At 41.2% G+C, this 21,858-nt stretch overlaps 1 protein-coding gene across 1 annotated transcript; it reads right to left on the reverse strand.

The window, feature by feature from the left end:
- Nucleotides 1–1,426: 1,426 nt before the first annotated feature.
- ISOC1 (isochorismatase domain containing 1) lies at nucleotides 1,427–20,940 on the reverse strand. Its single transcript, XM_019964591.2, has 5 exons — nucleotides 20,615–20,940; nucleotides 10,601–10,720; nucleotides 10,290–10,493; nucleotides 8,159–8,275; nucleotides 1,427–2,565 (listed from the first exon to the last, which is right to left on the reverse strand). Exons 1-5 carry the CDS (start codon nucleotides 20,921–20,923, stop codon nucleotides 2,419–2,421), a joined length of 897 nt encoding a protein of 298 aa, XP_019820150.1. The 5' UTR covers nucleotides 20,924–20,940; the 3' UTR covers nucleotides 1,427–2,418.
- Nucleotides 20,941–21,858: the final 918 nt, after the last annotated feature.

A 21,858-nucleotide genomic window follows, 5' to 3' on the forward strand; every position in this document is an offset into this window, starting at 1 on the left:
AAATTGGTATTATAGGGTATTTGGTTTCCTGGTTAAAACAAGTTGTCACTTTTATTTTCAATTTTACAAATATTTTATGTTTTAAAGTTTCTCCATATATTTCAATAAATGATGTGTCTTGATCCTGTTTCTACCCTCCATGCAATTCAATATACTGGACTCTTCTTTAGTTTATGTGCTCAAGGTCTTTATTTACATCAGTTAAAAGAATTCTGTTACCCTACAAAATTGCAGACACTTCCAATTCCAAGACTAATGTATTAAAATTAATTCAGGTTTCCTACAATAATAAGGCCTTGTCACCTTGCTTGCATGATCAGCAAAGAAGGCAGAATTCAAAATTATATTACTCTAAATACAGCATTACTTTAATGCTGTATTCACATTCCTGAACCTCTGACATAATTCAATTCACATTTACTAAGAAGTTACGCTATATCTGATTTTGTACCAAACTCTCAGCTTCTATGGGCATCTTTGTATCTTTAGCACATAGAGCAATATCTAGATGTACTCAAAATAAGCTTTCAGAATAAGTATAGAATAAATGCATAGGTCCTGCTTTCCAGGAGCTTAGACTCTAGTGGGAAAGATGGGTTTTAGCCCAGTGAAATCCATTTCAGACTTCTCACCTACTGGCCTGGAAGATGCCACTGTATTATTATTTGTGTTGTTTTAAACCTCAGTTTGTGGTAATTTAACACAGCCATAGGAGACTGACTCAAGGTCACAGAATTGTTTTCAGCTGTGAAAAGGTTTCACTGGGGTGGTGTTCCAAGGGAAAGGAAGAGCCAGGGCTCCATGGAGGAAAACAGGTGATGATAGTTAAATCCTTGCTACTTATAAAGTATGGTTCCTTTTGAGCAGTGCTGATGGAAACTGGCTTTCTTGGAAATGTAAAATGTCAGGCACAGAAGTTAGACCTATTGAACCAGATTCAGCATTTTAACAAGATCCCCAGGTGACTTGTATTCATGTTAGTTTGAGGAGCACTAGGTTAAATTTACTAAAAACTATTTTAAAACATGTAGAAAGCTTTGATTCTTCTTTTTTGACACACAAGTTTGCTGAGAAAAACAATTAAACATAACCATAAGAAGAATGCTATATTGCTTTTGTTACATTGTTTTAAAAAAAAATTCTACTGCTTTTAAATAATTAAGAAGGCCCTTCAATAAAATCCAGTTACTCCCATGGACAAAGAATTTTCCTTTTTAGAAAATATCCATGAGTTGAAAGATTACAAATATAAAAATTTTATACCCCTAAATAAATATTCAAATCCCTGGAATAATAATCAAAGATCCATGTTGTGGGGGACAAAATGATTTCATTCACATAATACATTTTCTTTAATTACTTTAATACAAAAGACAGAAGTGTTTCATGTTCACATAACATTAAAAAAATGTTTTAAAACCCTATAATAAGTATTAAATGAAAATTAATTTATTGAATGGCAGTAATCACTACAAAATTAATACTACTGAATTATTACTGAGACCTTTTGTATTAACAGTAATTGGATGTTATGTGGAGAAAATATCAAACAAGAAGATGGATGTTTTAAAACTACATTTTATCCAGTCTTTTATCTTTTTGCTAAATCTAGTACATATTAGAAGATGTATTCAAGATGGTTATAAAGCTATTCAGCTAAAGTAATACTTCAAAGATCTTAAAAGAGCCCTCTACAAATGATATGACATTGCTATCATTCCATCTGTTTACAAAATCAAAAATACAAGTAATAACCCAATGAGTCCTTCTAGGTAAAAGATTCAATTTAAAAAAGAGAACATTAACAGAGAATTAGTGATGGTGAGCAGAAGAAAATCAACATAATTAAGAAAGGTATATAATTATCCAACATGACTTCGTCTGGTTAAACCAACGCAACTTAATAAATAACTTGACTGCATTGTGAGTGAAAGGGGTAACAAGATCCAGAGTCCTGTTTTCAAATTCTCATATAATAATCCTACTTCAATCAACCTGTAAAGCAAAAGCACTGAATCCATATTAACATCATAACATACATCTTACAATGATACAAAGGTCAAACCGTTACTGGGAGATCTCTGTCTTTGTGACAGTATAGGAAAACTTCACAAGAGTGTGCACTTTTGAAAGTATGATCAGTGTATACGGTATAGACAAAACAGGCACCTCCATTACAATTTTTTTTAATAAATAAAAGCACATTAACATAAAAAGAAGTTAAGCAGCACCTGAAGCCTTTGACATGTGTAACTAAATGCTGGTACCCAAACGGTCTAACTGGTTAAGTTTTACTAAGAGGCGCAAAAAAGGAGCCAATTTTTGACTTAACATTTTAATTCTACGAGAGACAAGAGTTTGTCTGGGCTTACAGTCCTGTCATCTGACAGTGAGTAGCATACCAGTCTTTCACATGTCTTATACTTTGGAAAGCAGACCCGACTCTGGGGCACTCGCCTTAATTAGATTCTGAATTTCCTTGAATTTTGGATGGTCTTTATCAGCCACCAGCTGTAGCAGAACAGCCTCACTTGTAGTCACAATGATCCCGGTTCGAGCAAGACGCTTAAGGAAAAAAAAAAGATAAACACAAATCAAGAAATAAGCATGAGAATGAACACTGTATTAAAACCGCAAAAAGCACAGTGAGACATGCTAGTGTCCTCTATAAAAACCACGGTGCTCAGCCATACCATCAAATTCAGTGACAAGGAGACAGTTCAAACCAGCCATATCAGAAACCCATGAGGATGATTCTCAGTATTATTAATATTAGTCCCAATTATTAACATTATAAGAAAAAGAAAAAAGGTAGCCAATATAATGACTTAGATGTGCCGGAGACAGAAGGGATCAAGGCTGAGGACTGTAAAACAATGATTCTTAAATTCTTTTTCCCTCTCTCCAAATATCTGACATTAAACTGTATACCCTTTGTTAAACTGTATACCTACTTATATACCATAAGTAAAACATGGGTGGCAGAAAAGCCTCGTGTGAGGTTAAGAACACTCCCGTGAATGATAACAGAACCACCACCCTTGCCACGATCATAAGCTTTCCAGAATCACAAACAAGAGTATAAAATTTAAGGTTGCACAGAGTTTCACTGACAGGTCAAAGAACATCCTTGCTACATCGTCCCAGTGGAATCATAATAAAGCTAAGGACAGACATCTCCAGGAGGGGACAAGGAGAGAGTACGCAGGAGGGATGAAGAGGGAGAAGGGAAGGAAGGCAAAGCAGAGAAAGCACAGTAAAGAGTGGGAGCGGGGACAGGAAGAGAATTCCAGGGTAGAGACCCATTTCCTGGATATATTTCTCAGAAACGCTAGGGGAAAAAGGAGACCAGCTGTTTGTCATCCCATGAAACATCCAGTGTTAAGAGCTGTAGAAGATGAGGTGTTTAGACACAATTCCTAAGCAAGTTAGAAAAAAACATGTGAATCAGTGTCGTATCATAACGGGCATCACTCGAATAAATAGGACATCTCAATGGAGCCAAAGTAAAGCCTTCAGATGGCTACAGATCCATAGGCCCAACCTTCCCACTGACAGCCTCTTCCTTTTTATCCCCAAGGACCGAGAAGGGAGTATAAGCCATGGCCTACTTATCAGATAGCAAGTTAGGGCCTCAACCACCAGAAAAGAGGAGTGTGAGGAGCAGCTGATCACAAGTCTTGAGAAATGAAAAAACAGCAGTCACAGAGGAAAAGAGGAAGAAATAAGCAAGGCTGCCAGTGTCCTTTACGTTGGGACAAATAACCAGATGATGAGTTGTCTCTGAGTTTTTTAAAGACTTCTGGAGACTAATTTACTCCTCCTTGCTTTTCAGTAAACTCCTAACTGTCAAGTCAAAACCCTTAGAAATCTCAAAGGACTGTGTGGTTGCTTCAGACAGGAGGGTGGGCAATAAATATAAGACAAGCTGTGTCTCAGGGCCCCGAACGTCGAGTCACCTAAACCCAGCTCTCTCCCTGGCTGGCCTGCCTTCCTTACTGTTCCGTTGAATCAATGGCCTTTCAATGAGTCAGCCTGAATCTGAATCATACTTTCAATGTCTGTGGAACTGCTTTCTATATTCCAAAGTGCTAACGAAGCATCAATTTTCTCAGTAATCTTTCTAGTTCTTTCATGAGGCAGAAGATCAGAAAAGTGTTCCCAGGTCTGAGAAAGAAATGCAATGACCCAGCAAAGACACAGCTTCTCAGTGCTCTGCTGACCAGAACCAGGTTCACTCTAAGCCAACAGCTCTCAGGAATGCTAAGAGGCCAAGGCCGGGGACAAGCTGGAACGCAAGAGGCACACACACAAAAACATTTTAGTAAACAGAAACCTACATACAATTACTTAACTTCAACAATAAAGTATGGCCAATACTGAGCATATTCAAAAGTAATCAAGCCACAGGACTTCCCTGGAGGTCCTGTGGTTAAGACTATGCTTCCACTGCAGGGGGCACAAGTTTCACTGCCTCGAGGTGTGGTCAAAAATACAAAACCAAAAAACAAACAACAACCAATAACTGTAATCAAGCCAAGAACCTGTGTTAGGGGAAGGCATGGCTCATGCCTTTGCTAAGAAAGCTAAGGTCAGGCTAACACATCTTCCCATGGTACCTGCCCAGCACCAACTGGAAACGGTGCCCGAGCAGAAAGAGAACAGGGCACTCGATCCAGACACAGGCAGGTTGCCACTCACCACCTTGAGCTGTGAGGACACCTAAGACACTGGTCCCAAACTCACTTCATCTCCTGGCTTAAAAAGGTGAAGGTGAAGGTGAAGTCACTCAGTCCTGTCCAACTCTTTGCAACCCTTTGGACTGTAGCCTACCAGGCTTCTCTGTCCATGGGATTCTCCAGGCAAGAATACTGGAGTGGGTTACCACTTCCTTCTCCAGGGGATCCTCCAGACTCAGGGATTGAACCCGGGTCTCCCACATTGGAGGCAGACGCTTTAACCTCTGAGCCGCCAGGGAAGCATAAAGGGACAATTAAAACTCCAGCTGTTTAATGCAAATGGGTACTTGGCTTAATTGACTTCCAGAGTTCTTCCCTTAGACTTACAAAGTCAGTCCAACTAGGCCAAAGGAAAAGAAAGGTTACTCTGACCCACAAACCTAAAAATACACGACAGCCTCCTAGAGGGCAGAGGAGGGAAAAAAAAAAAAGACTAAACCCATTAAATTCCCAAGCAACACTTAACAACTTCTCAGAAGTACAAGGACATCAAGTTCAAGAGAGGGTTTTATTCTGTCTTCTCCCACATTTACCCTGCAACTATGAGTTGAAAGAAAAATGCCTGGCAGATGGTAGGTGCTCAAAGCACTGTGAGGAGCAGAACACACACCACAGATCCCGGCAGAGAAGTTTTAATAACAGTAACGATAAATCTTATGAATTTAACGATCTGAACAGGCAGGGTGGGGAGTCTCAGGAACGATCTCAAGTAGTTGTATTTCTCAAGGGAAAGAGAAGAAGGGGAGCTGACCAGATCGCTGTTTCACTTTCATAGTCACAGAAGAAAAGAGGAGACTGAACATTTCTCCCAAGGACTGAGGGACTAACTAAAACACCTCCATAGAAACTTCAGACCGAGAGGAAAAGTCTGAAATGTGGAACATCTTCCCCCATCACCTCTCGACCTGCTTCTCTCCCCTCCAACCTCAGCACTGTGACCCCAAGCAATGCTGGCTGTTCTGTGCAAGCTCAGTCACCGCAGTCATGTTGCGATCCTATGGACTGTAGCCCACCAGGCTTCTCTGTCCATGGGATTCTCCCGGCAAGAATACTGGAGTGGGTTGCCATGCCCTCCTCGAGGGGATCTTCCCGACCTAGGAATCGAACCTGTGCCTCCTGTGTCTTCTGCATTGCAGGCAGAAATCCACCCCAGCCCATATTTTTTCCTTCCCTCCTCAGAACTTCTCAAGACTAGTCCCTTTCGGGTCTTGGAAGCTGATATATGCTTATATATTTCTGATTGGAAGGAGCTCATGAAGAAAAGAATAAGAGCTACAATACAAATAAAAGCAACAGCTAACACTTGAGTGCTTATTGTGTCAGACACTAAGGACTACCAATACAGTATTTCATTTAATCCTCACAAAAATCCTCCCACATAATGACTATTACTATTTCTATTTCACTGCTGACAAAAAAAATTAATCAGTTGATCTAAAAAAGGAATGGAAAATTTTACTCCAGCCAAGATGCTGATCATAACCTGGGAACAGCCCCTCAGAAAACTCTGAGAACAGTTCCGCCCATCAGATGTCAAAGCACAGTTATGTAAGTTTTTTGAGACAGAGGGCTGTACATGAAATGATAAATTATTGACAGTTTATAGAATCCAGATCCAAGCACCACTGTGGTGGGTCACATGACCCTTGAGACAATCAAGAAGGAGTATTATCTTTCAAGGAGCTGTCTACTCTTTACAGTTGAACAGGTTATTTCTTTTGATGGGGAGATGTGCTTGATGCATAATATGCATACACAGTAGGGGGGAAAGAGGAAACCAAAGGGCAAAGAACAGTTTTTCAAGTTTACATTTTTCTATTTTGCCATAAAAATATGAATTTTATTTCATATCACTAATGAGAAATCTAAGGCAAAGATATTAGGTGATTTGTCCAAGGACACAAATTTACAAAATGCCAGAACCTGCATTCAAACCTGTATTATCCCTCTACTGTTTGGACTCCTGATCAGTAAGATTACAGGCTACCTCTGAAAGAACGAGGCTCATGTATTAAAAAGCCAACTGTTTTATTCTGAGTCTTGGTAAAAGACAGAACTGCCAGCAATAACAACTTTCTGTGATAAATGGCATAATAAAGACATGTCTGAAAAATGTAAATGAACACAGGACAAAAGTTCTTGAAATCTCTTTACAAGAAAGGAAAATTTCTGGTTTTATACGTTCTTAAGTTCTTTGCTTCCTTAGGAACACTTCAAGTTCTGGACCTCAGCATTACCATAAAGGTTATTCACGGATGGATCAGATTACTAAGAAAATCTGAAAGTGTTAGTTGATTAACTCTGACTGTAGGGAGAGCTTAAAGTTCTCTGCTGAGAGGGGAAGAAGCAATACTTAATATCAAACTAACCAGAGAACCTGATAGTCCAAATGGACTTGAAAATCGTTGAATAAAATTAATAAAACCTCCCTGTTCAGGAATAAAAGAAGGGATGGCCAACCAGGGCCTTGAAAGCACTGCTGCTGCCAGCTACCCTGCAGGCTTCCACATCAGCCCTCCCCACTGACTTGACCCTTCGTCTTTCTTTCTTATACTTATTTGCCGAACTCACCACCCTAGGGAACATTTTAGACTATGAGAGATGACTGAGCAATCTACAGAGAAAGTGGCTCATAGGTCAGCTTATGCATGAAACACTGGAGAGTCTCAAGAAAAAGAAAAAAAAAATCTACATTTCCCATTCTCAATAAAAGTAATTAGTTAAAAACTCAGCAATTCAAATCCAGATTGACATTACTTTAAAATTATGATAGAATTAGAATTAAACAAAACAGACAGAGATCCACAATGTGAAGATTTCAAAGGATTAATTGTGGGAGTTTGCTTTTCAATAGTCTCAGAATAGGAATTGCTTACGTAAGGCTACTGTTATGCAATTCTGATGAAAATCACTGACACGCCACGCAGAGCCATTAAACACTGTGTATGCGTGGCGCCCACCGTCAGCGACACGCCTATTTCCAGAAATTCAAGTCTGACGAAATCTACACAAGGCTGAACCAGGCTGAGGCCCACTAGGCACGAGGTTTTGGATAGACCTTGATCAAGTTAAGCCTAGATGAGATGCTTTTACTTTGCAAATCTTTAAATAGTTCAGAGTAAGCTTACTAGAATACCTCTTAGTTCCTGTGCAAAACTATAGTAAAGTTAGGACAGAAGATGTAAAGGAGTGTTTAGCATCCCTAGAAATAAAGACAGAGCAGATGTAGAACAGGATATGATGGTGAGATCTTAGAGGCTGGTTGTGCATAGTAGAGACCTTGGAAATCGGCGAGTCTCATTATTGTCAGACCAAGCTCAAATTTAAGAGGTAAATTTTCATTGCTGTTACATATTTAATATTCTCCAGATTTGTCTGGAAGTCTTGGTAAATAAGTTATTTTAAAACAGGACACTTACCTCAAGGGCAAACATCCTGTCCATCATGCTTCTCGATGATGTGGCATCCGCGACAATATGAACCTCGATACCTCGGCCAACGAGCTCCAGAGCTGTCTGCTGGATGCACACATGAGTCTAGATGGAAAGTAAAAACCCACATGTAAGACTGTGGTACACGACAAGCATTTTACAAATGTGCAGCAATGCAGTAGAGCTGAAAGAGCACCACAGGTTGAACGACCTTGTCCTACATCGAGTTGTACCTTCAGCCCACCAGTGATCTAGAGCATAAACAGCATCTCTGGCTTTGGTCTCCTCTCTGTAAAGTCAGGAACTGAATTACATCAACGGTCTTTGTCCTGGGGACCTTGAACATATTCTTACAGCTCTGTGAGCATTTTTTTTCCCCTGATATTTTCATCTGTATCTCACCTGGATGACCTTCATTCAGCTGACTACTACTGCTCGGTTTTGATGCCACTCGCAGTCGGGTTTATTTCTGTTTTCACACCAAATGCCTGACACAAAGAATGCGTCTGCAGTACTGTCGACTGAGATAATGGTGGGAAAACTGAGTTGTTACAAGACACCCAGTAGTAACGGTAGGCCAAATTAAAAATAACGTGTAGCTTAGGCAAAAAATACCCAGTATACATCACCAGCAAATGCATTATACAGATTTCAGCTTTCCAAGTACAAACTTGTATCATTCATTGGCAGGGAATAAAGAGTAAAAACAGGCTCCAACAATAAGTGGATTATATAAGCAATGAAAGCAGATTTTAATAATGCGACAAAGCTGACTTTATCTTCACATGACAAGAGAGCCATGGAAAATTATAGACTAACAATCATTAAAGTTAGCACTGGAGGACTGCTCAAAGATTATTTTGATTACACGTAAGAGCTAATAATGATGAACAAATAAGAAAAAGTATAAAAGTCAGCAACAAGATTTGGCATGACATATTTATACAAATAGGCTTCTTTTATTTTGTCAGTTTTGAAGTCAAAATACAGAAATATTTAATATACATATAAAACTGAGGATACATCTTTCTACTATTAAAACCTACTACTATGAAACCTACTATAAAAACATCATGGGTGTCTTGAATTATTTGGATTTCATTGTTTTTATGGTTTTCATAATTTTATAATTTCAGTTCAAGAGATTCTTACAAGCTATGAATAAATACTTATACTCTGCTTCTACATGTCAAAAAAGCCCCCAAAATCATTTCAATCAGTATTAAGAATCCACGAATATATTTTCTCCTTAAAAAAAAAATGTACATGATTCAAATGTGAAGGACAATGAGGTACATGACTTCTAAGGTTTTCTAGAACAAAAACATGACCAAGATGAACTCCTATAACTCCTACATAAGTAAACATATTATCTTTGATGAAAGTGTGTTCTGAGTAGTGGTTCAAAGTAAAGGCCCAAGGGTCAATCAACCTACATTCAAATGCAACTCGATCCTTTAGCTAACTGTATGACCTTGAGCAAGACACACAACATCTGTGTTTAAGTTTCCCCATCTCTATAACATGAGGAGACCAAAGTACTTAGATCAGAGGATTGTGCTGAGAGTTTAACAAATTAAAGGATACAACAGTGTTTGGACCAGTGCCCTGACAACAGTCAACATTTAATAAATGGGGGGGGTTATTTTCTATCAGTTGTTGCTGTTTAGTCACTAAGTCATATCTGGCTCTTTTTGGACCCCATGGACTGTAGCCCACAAGGCTCCTCTGTCCATGGGATTCTCCAGGCAAGTATACGGGAGTGAGTTGCCATTTCCTTCTCCAGGGGATTCCCGACCTAGGGATCAAACCCATGTCTCCTGCATTGGCAGGTGGGTTCTTTACCACTAAGCCAACAGGGAAGCTCTTTTTACCTATATAGTATTCTGTATACATGAAGAAGAAAATGGCAACCCACTCCAGTATTTTTGCCTGGAGAATCCCATGGACAAAGGAGCCTGGTGGGCTATAGTCCATGGGGTTGCAGAGTCAGACAGGACTGAGCGACTAACACACACACACACACACACACACACATTCTATATACAAAATTACATTCTGGAAATAACAAGTTTTCTACAAATGATATTGTGTCCAAAACAGAACAAGTGGTACTTACTTCTACTCCAAACAACACAACACTCCTGACTCCAGGAATCTCTGCTAATGCTGCTTCCACTTCTGGTAATACCATTGAAAATTTGGTCTTTGGAAGTACCAGCTTTACACCTGTTAAATCAATTTCTTGAACAGTGCTTCCAAGACCTTTAGGGTATTGTTCTGTTACAATAACTGGAATTCCTAAAATCCGGGCCCCTTGTAACTGGGGGGAAAATAAAAAGCACAAAGATAAGTACCAATATACATACATTTGTGTATGAATGTATATCACGCTTCAGCAAATTGGAAAAAATAAACAAGTAAGCATACCAATCTCTGTCCCACACTAATAATATCTCCAAAATACTTGATGGCTGGTCTGAACCTTTCTTGCATATCGCAGCAGAAAAACACAGTGCTTGAAGGCGTAAGATTTCCCAGGGTAGTGAGCTGAGAAAAAAAGAAAGAATGATTTAGCATTTGTTATACAGTGACATTTATTTTCAGCTGGAGGTCAGTAAAGAGAGAAAAACATTCTTACTGTTTGACCCATTAAGTCAATTTTAACAACTATTGTTTAGAAGAAATGAATAATAGGAAAAAAAATTATCCCCAAAGATGTCCACTGAATTGCTTTTAATAGTGAAAATTTGAAATAAACCAAGAATTGACAATACAAAAAATGATTTCACAAAACATGTTTAGCCTATTAAAATAGTATATGCATATGTTTTCAAAAATGCACACCTCTAAGAAGAAATGCTTATAATCTAATGTTAATTTTAAAAAGAGCACAGTTCAATAGTATTTCAAAACTCTAAACATATGAATAAAAAGTAGAAGTAAATATATGAAAATATTGACAAGTGGTTACATAGTTAGGGATGCTGATAATATTTTTTCTCAGTACCTTTCTTCTGTTTTTCAAATGCTGTTTTAAAACATTTGCTAAATGTTATTTAAAAGTATGTATTACTTTTATAATAAAAAATAGTAAAATAAATTTGATGACAAGATTGCTTACAAGTACAAAGAATAAAATTTAAAATAATCTGTAGCAGAGACTGTGGAACAAAACATGAAAAAACAAACAAACAAACAAATCTAGAATTACTGCTATTATCAAGACAGAAATATTAAGTCAGTATTCTCAAGAATACCTTAAGAATTCCAAAAAAAAAGCAATGAAATGATGCCAACCACATCCCCACTGTCAAATGGAGAGACATAAACCTGACATCTGAATTCTTACACGTATTTATCACAATCAAGAAAATCAATGAACCAAAGTGAAAACTGGGTATTAGGTTACCAAGCTTTACATTAATTGCCGTAGTTGGTCTACTACAATAACTTGGGCCCAACATGGATCTCCGAAAAAGTGAAAAATCACTGTTAAATACAAGAATTTAATCTAACTGAGTTCTAAAAAACCCACTGTGGTTTTCTTTTCACCTTCTCAAATTAGAGAAGCTCTGGAAAAGACGCAGTTTGATCCTGAATGAGGCCATGCCACTGCTCTTGGTACCCTTTAAGGCTCCCCTCTAATGAACCTAAACACCAACAGATAATAATTATTTCTAATTTTCTAGAGAAACCTGAGTCCTGATTACAAAGGTGGTGGCTTCACCAGCAGCCTGACCCTAGACTCTGCCTTAGTACCTCGGCACATGTATCACACTTAAGAAACAATTACTCCAAGAATTAAATGAATCATTAAGAGGAATCTTTGATCCTTAGCAGTATGACCGCTCTAGTCAGTACGTACTTTATTTATCTGCATCCTGGCCTGAAGGACTCTGGCACCTTAATCTCCCTCTGGTATTAACTCTACAGATGTGTACTGATTAACCACGTGCAGTCCAACAGCATGTCCATGTGAGAATGGGAGTACCATCTGTAATTCTAAAACTACCTAGACGGTTTTCCTCCTCTGTCAATAAAGAATGTTTAAAATAAATATTCAAGCATTTTGAATTATATATGCTCATCTTTGGCTGCTTCTTTACTTAAATTTTTAATGCCAAGTACCATGCTTCCTTTCAGTCATTATCAAAAGCAATGAATCTGATGACTATATAAGTACTTAAGGTACTAGGTTGAAAACCAACCACTATTTATGATCATGTATCTTAAATTCTCAGGAAATATTAAATCTTGGCTCAAAATCCATATATATATATATATTATTTTGAACCAGGGGTCCCCAGTGAAAAATGATGTGTTGAAGGAACACGATGAAAAGTGGTTTAGCTGCAATTGCCCTGTTTAAAACAATTGTGATGCAACTCAGGAATCCTGCCATTCTACAACATATGAAGACCAGCAAGCAGGCAAAATAAAACTCTACGAAGTTGCCAGGGTATGCTGGATAGCCACGCACTAACACACCGACAGCCTATGCTTACTTGGATCTCCAGCTCTGAGATCTTATCTCAGACTGTAAGGACTAACTCTGTATATATTCCTAGCAAGTTTGGTTGCCTGGATTATAAATTAACATAAGGTAAGAAACAGCAAAGGTGAAAGTTTGCTGAAGATAGGCAAACAGATAGCAGCAAGGAATAACAGCCGAGGAAGAAGAGATTCAAAATACAGTAAATGCAGATCGAAACTCAACCAGTTCTCAGTCTAGACTCCAATGAAGGAGTAACAAGCTGTATGTTAAGTTATAAATTGGGACAAAATCATTGTCTTAGACTCATTAAGAAAATCAGTTACATAATATTTCAGGACTACCATATAAAATGGTCAAACTATTGAATATTGGGATGTTAAAGGAATAAAACCATACCTACTGAGAAATCCTCGATTATTCAGAGTTGTGGTCTCCCAGGGTTCCTGTTACCTAGTGCTTCCCAACACCTCATTACAGCTGTGAGGTATCTGTTCTGGGCAGGGGACCTCATCAGACATATGTCATATTAGAGAAGGTCAGCAAACGCAGCCCTGAAATCCTTTCCAGCAGAGGAATCCATCATCTCTAAACTTTCAGTTAAAGAAAGAAGCCACAGAGACAGGGGGTGAGAGCAGAGATGACTGGTTATAAATTCGTGAAACAAAAATGCCTAGATATTCTCCTCTCCAGGAGTGGACACCCCTTGAATGTGGCCTGCACTGAGCAATTTGCTTCCTCACAACAGACAATCGAGTGAGAGGGTAATTATGAATACGGCCTCAGCCAGGCCATCAAGACTGAGGCAATCAGTGAAGTCAGGGTGATGGTATTCAGCCTGGATATGTGATGAGAATGACCTTCATGATCTTCCTCTCACAATCCCACAGCCCTGGTTTAAGCACTGAGAAAACAGCAGATAAACCCAAACTGAGATCATTCTACCAAAATATCTAATCAGTACTCCTCAGAATTGTCAAGCTCATTAAAAACAATGAAGCTTTGAGGAACTGTCATAACCCAGAGGAGCCTAAGGAGATGTGGCAACTAAATATAACTAGTATCCTGGATTGGATCCTGGAGCAGAAAGAGGACATTAGGGAAAAAGCTTGTGAAATCTGACTAAAGTGTGGCACTCAGCTCATAGTAATGTACTAACAACATTGGTTCTTTAGTTGTGACAAATATGCCACAGTAATGGAAGATGTTGGCAAGAGGGAAAACTATGTCACATATACATGAACTCTCTGTGTTATCTTTGCAACTCTCCTTGTAAATCAACACTATTCTAAAATTTAACATTTAGGTAAAAAAATTAAATGGTCTCCCTATGTCATAACAGTAGTGGGAAAAGCCACTACTTTATAAATAATCTCTATACCATACAAGGGAGAAAAAGGAGGAGCTGAGGCTACAAAAAAAAAAAAAACTACTGAAAATCTCTAACTATATCCAATCAACCCCTTATCCACCCCAACTCCACATGAATTTCAGTAACTGTTAAATTACACACTGACTCTATAATCCAGGGACTTCATAATTTGACTCAGAAACTCTTCACACACCAAAACCTTGCAGATAACTAAAAGTGCTGCTCATCATCAGACATGTTGCAACTCCAAGAACGCAAATTAAAAGTGGACTTGACCAAATGCTGTCCTAGGTAAACGTGTAGCAATTAGAGATCAACACATATTCAAGAAGTCTGAAGAAATCACATATAAAAATGTTTATATACACACACCTTCACATATTTATATATCTATATACATCACCATACACATATACATAAAAAATATGTATTTTAATGTATTGAATACATATTTCAACACAAAAAGTTGATCACAATCAACAGCTTCCTCAAGCAATAGTTTAAGACAAATTTCAAGTATAAAATTTTTGCCCACTTTCTTAACTGTCATAGCTAGAATCTGACCTTAGATTTCATAGTCAAAAGACTCTTCATACCCAAATTCCATGACTACCATGATCATAACAGTATTCACCCTGCTTCACATCCACATGTGATCTGAGCATTTTCTAACGACAGCTGCTACATCTGCAAGGAATCTGCTCCTCCCTTGCTTGGTCCCCCTGGTTTCTTGGGACAGGCACAAACACGATGGCTGGTCTTGTTCAGTGATACGTGGTGAGCCACTTCTGATCTCTCCATAAACGTAGCACATGGTGAGAGTTGTGTGTTGAACTGTGTGCTCCGAAACTCAGATGCTGAATTCCTAACCTCCAGTACTGCACCCCAGTATTGCCTTATTTGGAAACTGAAAACACAGTCAGTTAAGACGAGGTCATGCTGGAGCAGCATGTGCGTGCGTGCTCAGTTGTGTCCCAACTCTTTGTGACCCCATGGACGGCAGCCCATCAGGCTCCTCTGTCCATGGAATTTCCCAGCCAAGAATCCTGGAGTGGGTTGCCATTTCCTCCTCTAGGGGACCTTCCCAACTCAGGTGGATGCCTCATCCAACATGAGAAGCATCCTCATTAAAAAGGGAAATCTGAGCACAGAGAAGGCCATGTGAACATGAAGGCAGAGATCAGTGTGGTATGTCTACAAGTCAAGCCATGCCAAAGACGGCCAACCCACCACCAAAAGCCAGGGGAAGCATGAAATGTCTTCTCCTTCACAGTCCTCACAAGACCCAAATCTGACCTAAAGCCTTTAGAACTGTGAGAACATACATTTTGGTCATATAAGCTACTCAGTCTGTGGTACTGTGTTACAGCAGCACCCGAGCAAGTGACTACAGTGAGTAAACTGTGTATCTTTAGAAATGACTGAAGTTTGAACTTGTGAATGCAGTGTTTTGAAAATTTTAGTAGTCTATTACAGCAACAATATAGGCATGATGTGCTTGGGAGAGGGGTCCAGAAGGGAATATGAGGTATCATTATTTCACTGAGAAGTGTTTCCAAGGAAACGTGACTGCCACAGGTACAGGAAGGCTTTGTTTCAATACTGACTCAAAACAGAGGCCTGTGACACAACTCTCCCAGGCAATACAGGTCAGCCCATGGGCATCAGAATCTGAGTTCAAATGGCAACTTCACTAATTTCAATTGCAAATCATTAACATTTCTAAACAGCAGCTTCTTAATCTGGCTTCACTGGTGGCTCTGAAAGTAACTACCTGCAATGTGGGAGACCCAAGTTCAATCCCTGGGTCAGGAAGCTCCCCTGGAGAAGGGCATGGCACCCCACTCCAGTGTTCTTGCCTGGAGAATCCCAGGGACAGAGGAGCCTGGTGGGCTACAGTCCATGGGGTCACAAAGAGTCAGACACAACTAAACACCTTCACTTCAATCTGTAACAAAGTACTAAAAATAGTTGCTACCTCATAGGGCTACATAGAAGGCAATGGCACCCCACTCCAGTGTTCTTGCCTGGAGAATCCCAGGGACAGAGGAGCCTGGTGCACTGCAGTCCATGGGGTCGGACAGTCGGATACAACTGAAGCGACTTAGCAGCAGCATAGGGCTATTTCAAAGACAAATCAGTTTCATGTAAATCTATCAATAAAAGTATTAGGTTACTGTGCATCCCTCTTATAGGAAACATACTCTGTGCTTTCAAGTTTAGCACATGTTAAAAACAGTTCTTCAATAATGAGGTTAAAATACCACTTACTACTAATATGATCCTTTAAGAAACCAAGAAATATATATAGAGAAACATTGATAACATCTAACTTGTTAGCACAGTCTAGAGAATTAAGAAATGGTTCATAAAGTAGATTTCCAAATGTTACCAAAAGACTTACAATTATTGGTACATGATCTGTTTCTGGAAAAATAGGTTTGGGGCTTTTTAATTTAGACTGCAAGAGAATATTTATTTCACTCTTATTTTGCAACCTACTCACCTTTGTGAACACTAATGTGACTGGCATTAAGATTACAACTCAAGCTTATCAGTTAAAGTTTTAGCTTTCCAACTGCCTGCGGGAGGCCAGCCAACTCCACCCATTTCAGTGCTGAGGACAGAGGGGTTCTTTACATCATACCTGATGTTGGGGTGACGGTGAAGCTGACCAGATCCCAGGAACACAGTGACATGTGAATCTACACTGAATTCCCCCTGGCAAATTAAACGTAGAAAAAAAATCCCGAACACAGATCATAGCTTCCACTGGCACACAGTTTATTTACAGGTAGCCTCTCATGTATCCACAAAGAGCAAAATGTGTACAACGCTTTGGGCAGTAATTTGAAATATTAAATTTTTTACAAGGTGAGTGGGTGGGTGAGAGACAATCCCTTAGGATTCAGCTGTTATCTCCAGAGCCCCTGACACTGTCAGCCTCCTGAGAAAAGCCCTGCCTACTTCTCTAACTCAAGAGTTCTGAGCATTAGCTTATCTACCTGCTCCTCCTACACACTCCACGGTAAAGGTTCTGAAATCAAAAATCACCGCCTTCCAACTAGCAAGCCCAAGGGAGACCCAAGTCCTTTCCCTTTTCTTTTCAAACCATGCCTTCTCTTCCTTCCCACCCTGAACTCCGGGGTACCTTCTAGCTATAAAATGGCCACACCTCTGTTTAAAATAATCTTCATACTAATACACTTCCAAGAAGGTAAAACCTGGAGCAGAATCCCTTCCCAAGTAAACACCTCAGAGAAGGTCAAAATAACCTTCCCAGGAAAGCCCTTATCTTCTGCCCACACAAAGCTGTCAGAGCCGTCCCTCCTACGTACTCAAGTAAAATCCTCTAACTGGTGTCACCCTTAACCATCTCCATTTCTTCCTCTCTTCTACTTGGGTTCTGCCTTCCCTGGTGACAAGTTGGAAAAATACACTGGTAGTGGTATGATATCAAATTTACATGAGTTTCCAGGGTTGAACTCTCCATTAGTTAAAACTTGGGAAATACCTTGTGAAAAATTAACACTTGTAAGTCATAAAAATGACCTACATTCCCACTGTATAAGCCTCTCATTTATATTTCTTCCCCTTTGTCTCAAAATGCCTCAGACTTCAAGCATTTTGAGAAAGCTGAAGACACATAAAAAGTGCTTGAAACATGAGCTGTCTTTAGCTACCTGAGCTGTCAGCAGATACTCGGTCACTGTTACAGAATATTTCAGAAAGGAAGACACTAAAAAGTTATCAGAGCCTAATACTGGCAATGGGGGTCTTAAAGATGAATCTCCATAGAACCGCAAACCAACCACCAGTGCAGGCTGTGTGTTTTGCAGGGTCATTAGCAACAGTCAGTACAAGCCTAAAAGCAAACTTAGACCCCTGTGGAAATTGAGAATACATTCTAGAATATACAGGATGTTAGCCAGAGCTGCAGAGGCTATAAGGCCTTCTCCGAAATCACAAATGGCATTATTTAAGCCATGGATGACATGTGGCCAAACACGCTCTTCCTCCCTGCCTCTGGTAGAAGGAGCCTGTTGTCCCTGAGCATGGTCTCCCTGACAGCCACCTTGAGTCTTTCTGACTGACAGGCATCTGTTCCACAGAAGGAATAAATAGCATCAAAACAACTGATATTACAAGCCCAAGTTTGTGACTTGTTTCCCATTCTGCTTGATATAATCACTAAGCATGAAAAGAGAACATGAATGCTGTGGCCAGCTGAAGGACCTTCACATGCTTTATTTACCATGGGACCTTGGGCCATTTCCTACATGTTTTGCTCTTTGGCAAAATGAAGCAGTAAGATTTTAGGTAAGGAGAATGAATTCGGTCTTACCCCTGTTTACATTCATTGTTCCAGGCACTTACAGCTGCCACTCAAATGCAGAATGAACTCTTAAATTCTTGTCCAGCCATGAAATGTCCATGTCTTCAGGATTATACAGTTGTGCTCCAAAAAATATAGTAAAATGGTCATGAAAAGAAATATCTTCCCTTTTCCTTCTGGGAGTATCCATACATATATACATACATGTGTGTGAGCATGTATACACACACACATATATCTCTCTCTTCATATGGAAGGTATAAACAGGTATCAGAATAAGCATATGGATATACATGGTATGAGTGTGCAACCCTCTACATCCCATTATCTATTTTTAAGCTTGGGGAGGCACCTGGCTGAAGAGGTCAAGCTACTGTGACTACTAAACTGAAATAATATAAAAATATTTTAAATACTTTAAAATATCCTAAGTATCATGTAACAGATGCTTAGGTATTCTTGGCCTATTTGGTGAAAAATAATTACATTTTCAAATGGATGGGGCAGAGTAGTGCTACTATAATTATTATTTTAAACATCACCACAAAAACTTAAACTATTATTTTATTTCCAATACCAAGCAAAATATTTCAAAAGCCACATGTGTCCTGAATTACATAATGCCTTTTGAGAATGTACAAGACATCTCAGGTAGATACATACATATTATTAATTTCTTTAGTTAAAAAGAGTTGTCAGACCCAGACTTTGAATTTTTCAAAATTAAAAAAAAAATCCTATTATTGGGGGAGGGGGAGGCCTTAAAAACTTGGGGAGGGCACCAGTCTAGCATAACATCTCTTAGGTAACAGCCCACCTTCCCTCCCAACCACTACAGGAAACATCACAAAGAAGTCGGCCTCCTCAGTAAAGCTCCATATCTCTTCAGCTAGTATTTGGATTCTCGCCTTTATTAATGGGTTTGTCAAAGGTGCATCCAACTTCTTCGGTATTTTTGGCAGCATTAATCTAAACAGACTGACAAGGAAGACTGCAGAAGGTGTCCGCCATGAAAACTCCTGAAGACAAAAGAAATGGGGAGTAGCAAACCCCTATCAACCACAACTCCCAAGAGCAGGGCAAATTCTAGGGTATCAGACACCAAGTACCTGCCTCTATTTTGGCTCATCAAGGGCTGACCGTGTAATCTCACAGCCTTTGTCCTCTGATTAAAGTACCTGCTTTGGAAGTTTCTGGACTGGGTGCTAGAGTGATAGCAAACAAGATCAATTTCTCAGACAACTACAACTGAAAAAAAAACTAAAGGGCAGTCGTCAGAAAATGACACCTGAATATCAAAGTGACTTCTAAACCTGAATCCCACATTTCAGTTCGGTTTTCCAAAGAAATGGCTTACCTGTCTCTCAACCAAAAAACTGTTGACGGTGTAGTACCTAAAATACACCTTTTATTCTTGCTTTGCAACAGTGTAAATCCTCGAGTGAATCCTCTGAGCAGAGCACAAAAAGAACCCAGGAGGCAGATCTGTGCAGCATAAGAACACGGCTTTTTAAAAATATTAAAAAGCTATAAAATAATCCTCAGGTATAACAACTTTTCCAGCCAGCACTACCAGGAAAGAATGGTCTGGCTAAAGTTGTGTATTTAAGAAGGTACTGCAGCCTGATTCGAATGACTTTTTCAAGGCAGTCAAATGTATACGTGTAATCAACAGATTCAGTTGACAGTTACTAGGAAGAGGCTAAACACGGTTATTTCACTTAGGGAAGGCTGAAGATCAAAGGAGCTGAAAGCTGGAAAAGAGGAGGGATGAAAGGAGAGAACTCCAGAAGTTTGTGTTTCCGCAAGTGGTAAACACAACTCCGGGAGCAAACCCCAAGGCCAACACTCCGCACAACCTCTTTTCCCCGGTTCTGCATCACCCCAAAGAAAAACACAGCTACTCTGCACAGCCCTTGGGTTACGCAGGCGGCTGGGACTTGCTCCCGGCACACAAAGCGGATGCGGGAGGCTGAGGACCACACACGTGGGGGCGTTCGCGCGCGCCGCCTCCAGCTGGGAGGCCCACGCCCCATCCTTGGCGGAGGACAGCCGGTGACCGTCACCTTCGGACAGGCGCCGGGGCTGGGCCATTCACGAGGCTTGCGACACCGGCGCGGCCCTTCCCAGTCGGCGAGGCGCGCGGGGCCGGCCGCCGCGGGGCACCTGAGGAGTGCGGCGGGGACGGGGACGCACGGGGACCCGGAGCGGCGGGGCGCGCGGCCCTCCCGCGGGACCCACCTGGATCTGCAGCGGCACGAGGCGCACCTTGCAGCGCTCGCTCACCGCGAAGCCCTTGGGCAGGTCCACGTACTGGCCCCACTCCTCGGCGAAGAGCTGCACCACGAATTTGCGGTGCATGTCGATCTGGTCCCCGTACAGGCTGAGGAACTTCTGGATGAGGAGCTCGTAGCCCGCGCCGTGCGGCACGGCCGCGGGCCGCGCAAAGACCGAGAAGCAGAAAAGCACGGGGACCGTGCCCGACGGCGCCCCCGCGCCCGCGCCGCCGCCGCCGGGGAGCGCCGGGACCGCCGGCTCCGCCGCCGCCATGTTCCCCGAGCGTCTGCGAGCTCCGAGGCCGCGAGGCGCAGACACTGCCGGCCGCCGCGGCCCCGCCTCCCCGCGCCGCCCGCCGCCCGCTCGGGAAGGCGAGGGGGCGGGTCCTGGCGGCCGTGGCTCCCGCGCCCTCCTCCTCGCGCGGGCGGAGGGCGGACCCCGCGGAGGGCCGGGCTGTAGGACCTGGGCGCCTCGCCAAGCGCCTGCGCCCGCCGCCGGGACCGCCCCCTCCAACCTCCGGCGGGCCGGGGACCCCGCACACCCTCGACCTTCCTGGGCTGCCCGGGGCTCCAATCCTCAGAGGAGATCGGTGCCCCCGCCTTCCAGCCCGCTCCGCCCACCGTCCAGCGGCGTTTGGGGCTGTGCTTAGGCATTCGGGGCTGTCCGGCGAGATCTGCTGGGGTGCGTTACCTGTCGGCCTTGTCGAAAGGCAGGCAGTCCTTGAAGACGGGATAGTAATATTAAAACTGGTAGGGTAGCTGATAAATGCCCTAAGAAGAGCGGTGGAAGTCAACGCTTCCTTAGGAGTGCCATCCAAGACGTAGAATTTCATGTTTTTTTAACCCCATGAAACACAGTCTCTCCAGTCGTGGATTTGAGATCTTACCCTCTCTATATCTCAATTCAGTTTCTGGGAGAACTTGGATTGAGCATAGGCAAATATAAAGGGGTTTAAGAGTGAAAATCAGAATTTTTTTTTATTTTATTCAAGCTGAGGATTTTGTTTTTAAGCAAGTAAAAACAATCACCTTCAAATAACTTTTTTACTTGTGAACACTTTAAGGCGCTATAATTAGCTGGAATTAGGAGAAGGCAATGGCACCCCACTCCAGTACTCTTGCCTGGAAAATCCCATGGACGGAAGAGCCTGGTAGTCTGCAGTCCATGGGGTCGCGAAGAGTCGGACACGACTGAGCGACTTCACTTTC

The sequence above is a fragment of the Bos indicus genome, chromosome 7 (assembly GCF_029378745.1).
Source record: "Bos indicus isolate NIAB-ARS_2022 breed Sahiwal x Tharparkar chromosome 7, NIAB-ARS_B.indTharparkar_mat_pri_1.0, whole genome shotgun sequence".
Taxonomy (NCBI): Eukaryota; Metazoa; Chordata; class Mammalia; order Artiodactyla; family Bovidae; genus Bos; species Bos indicus.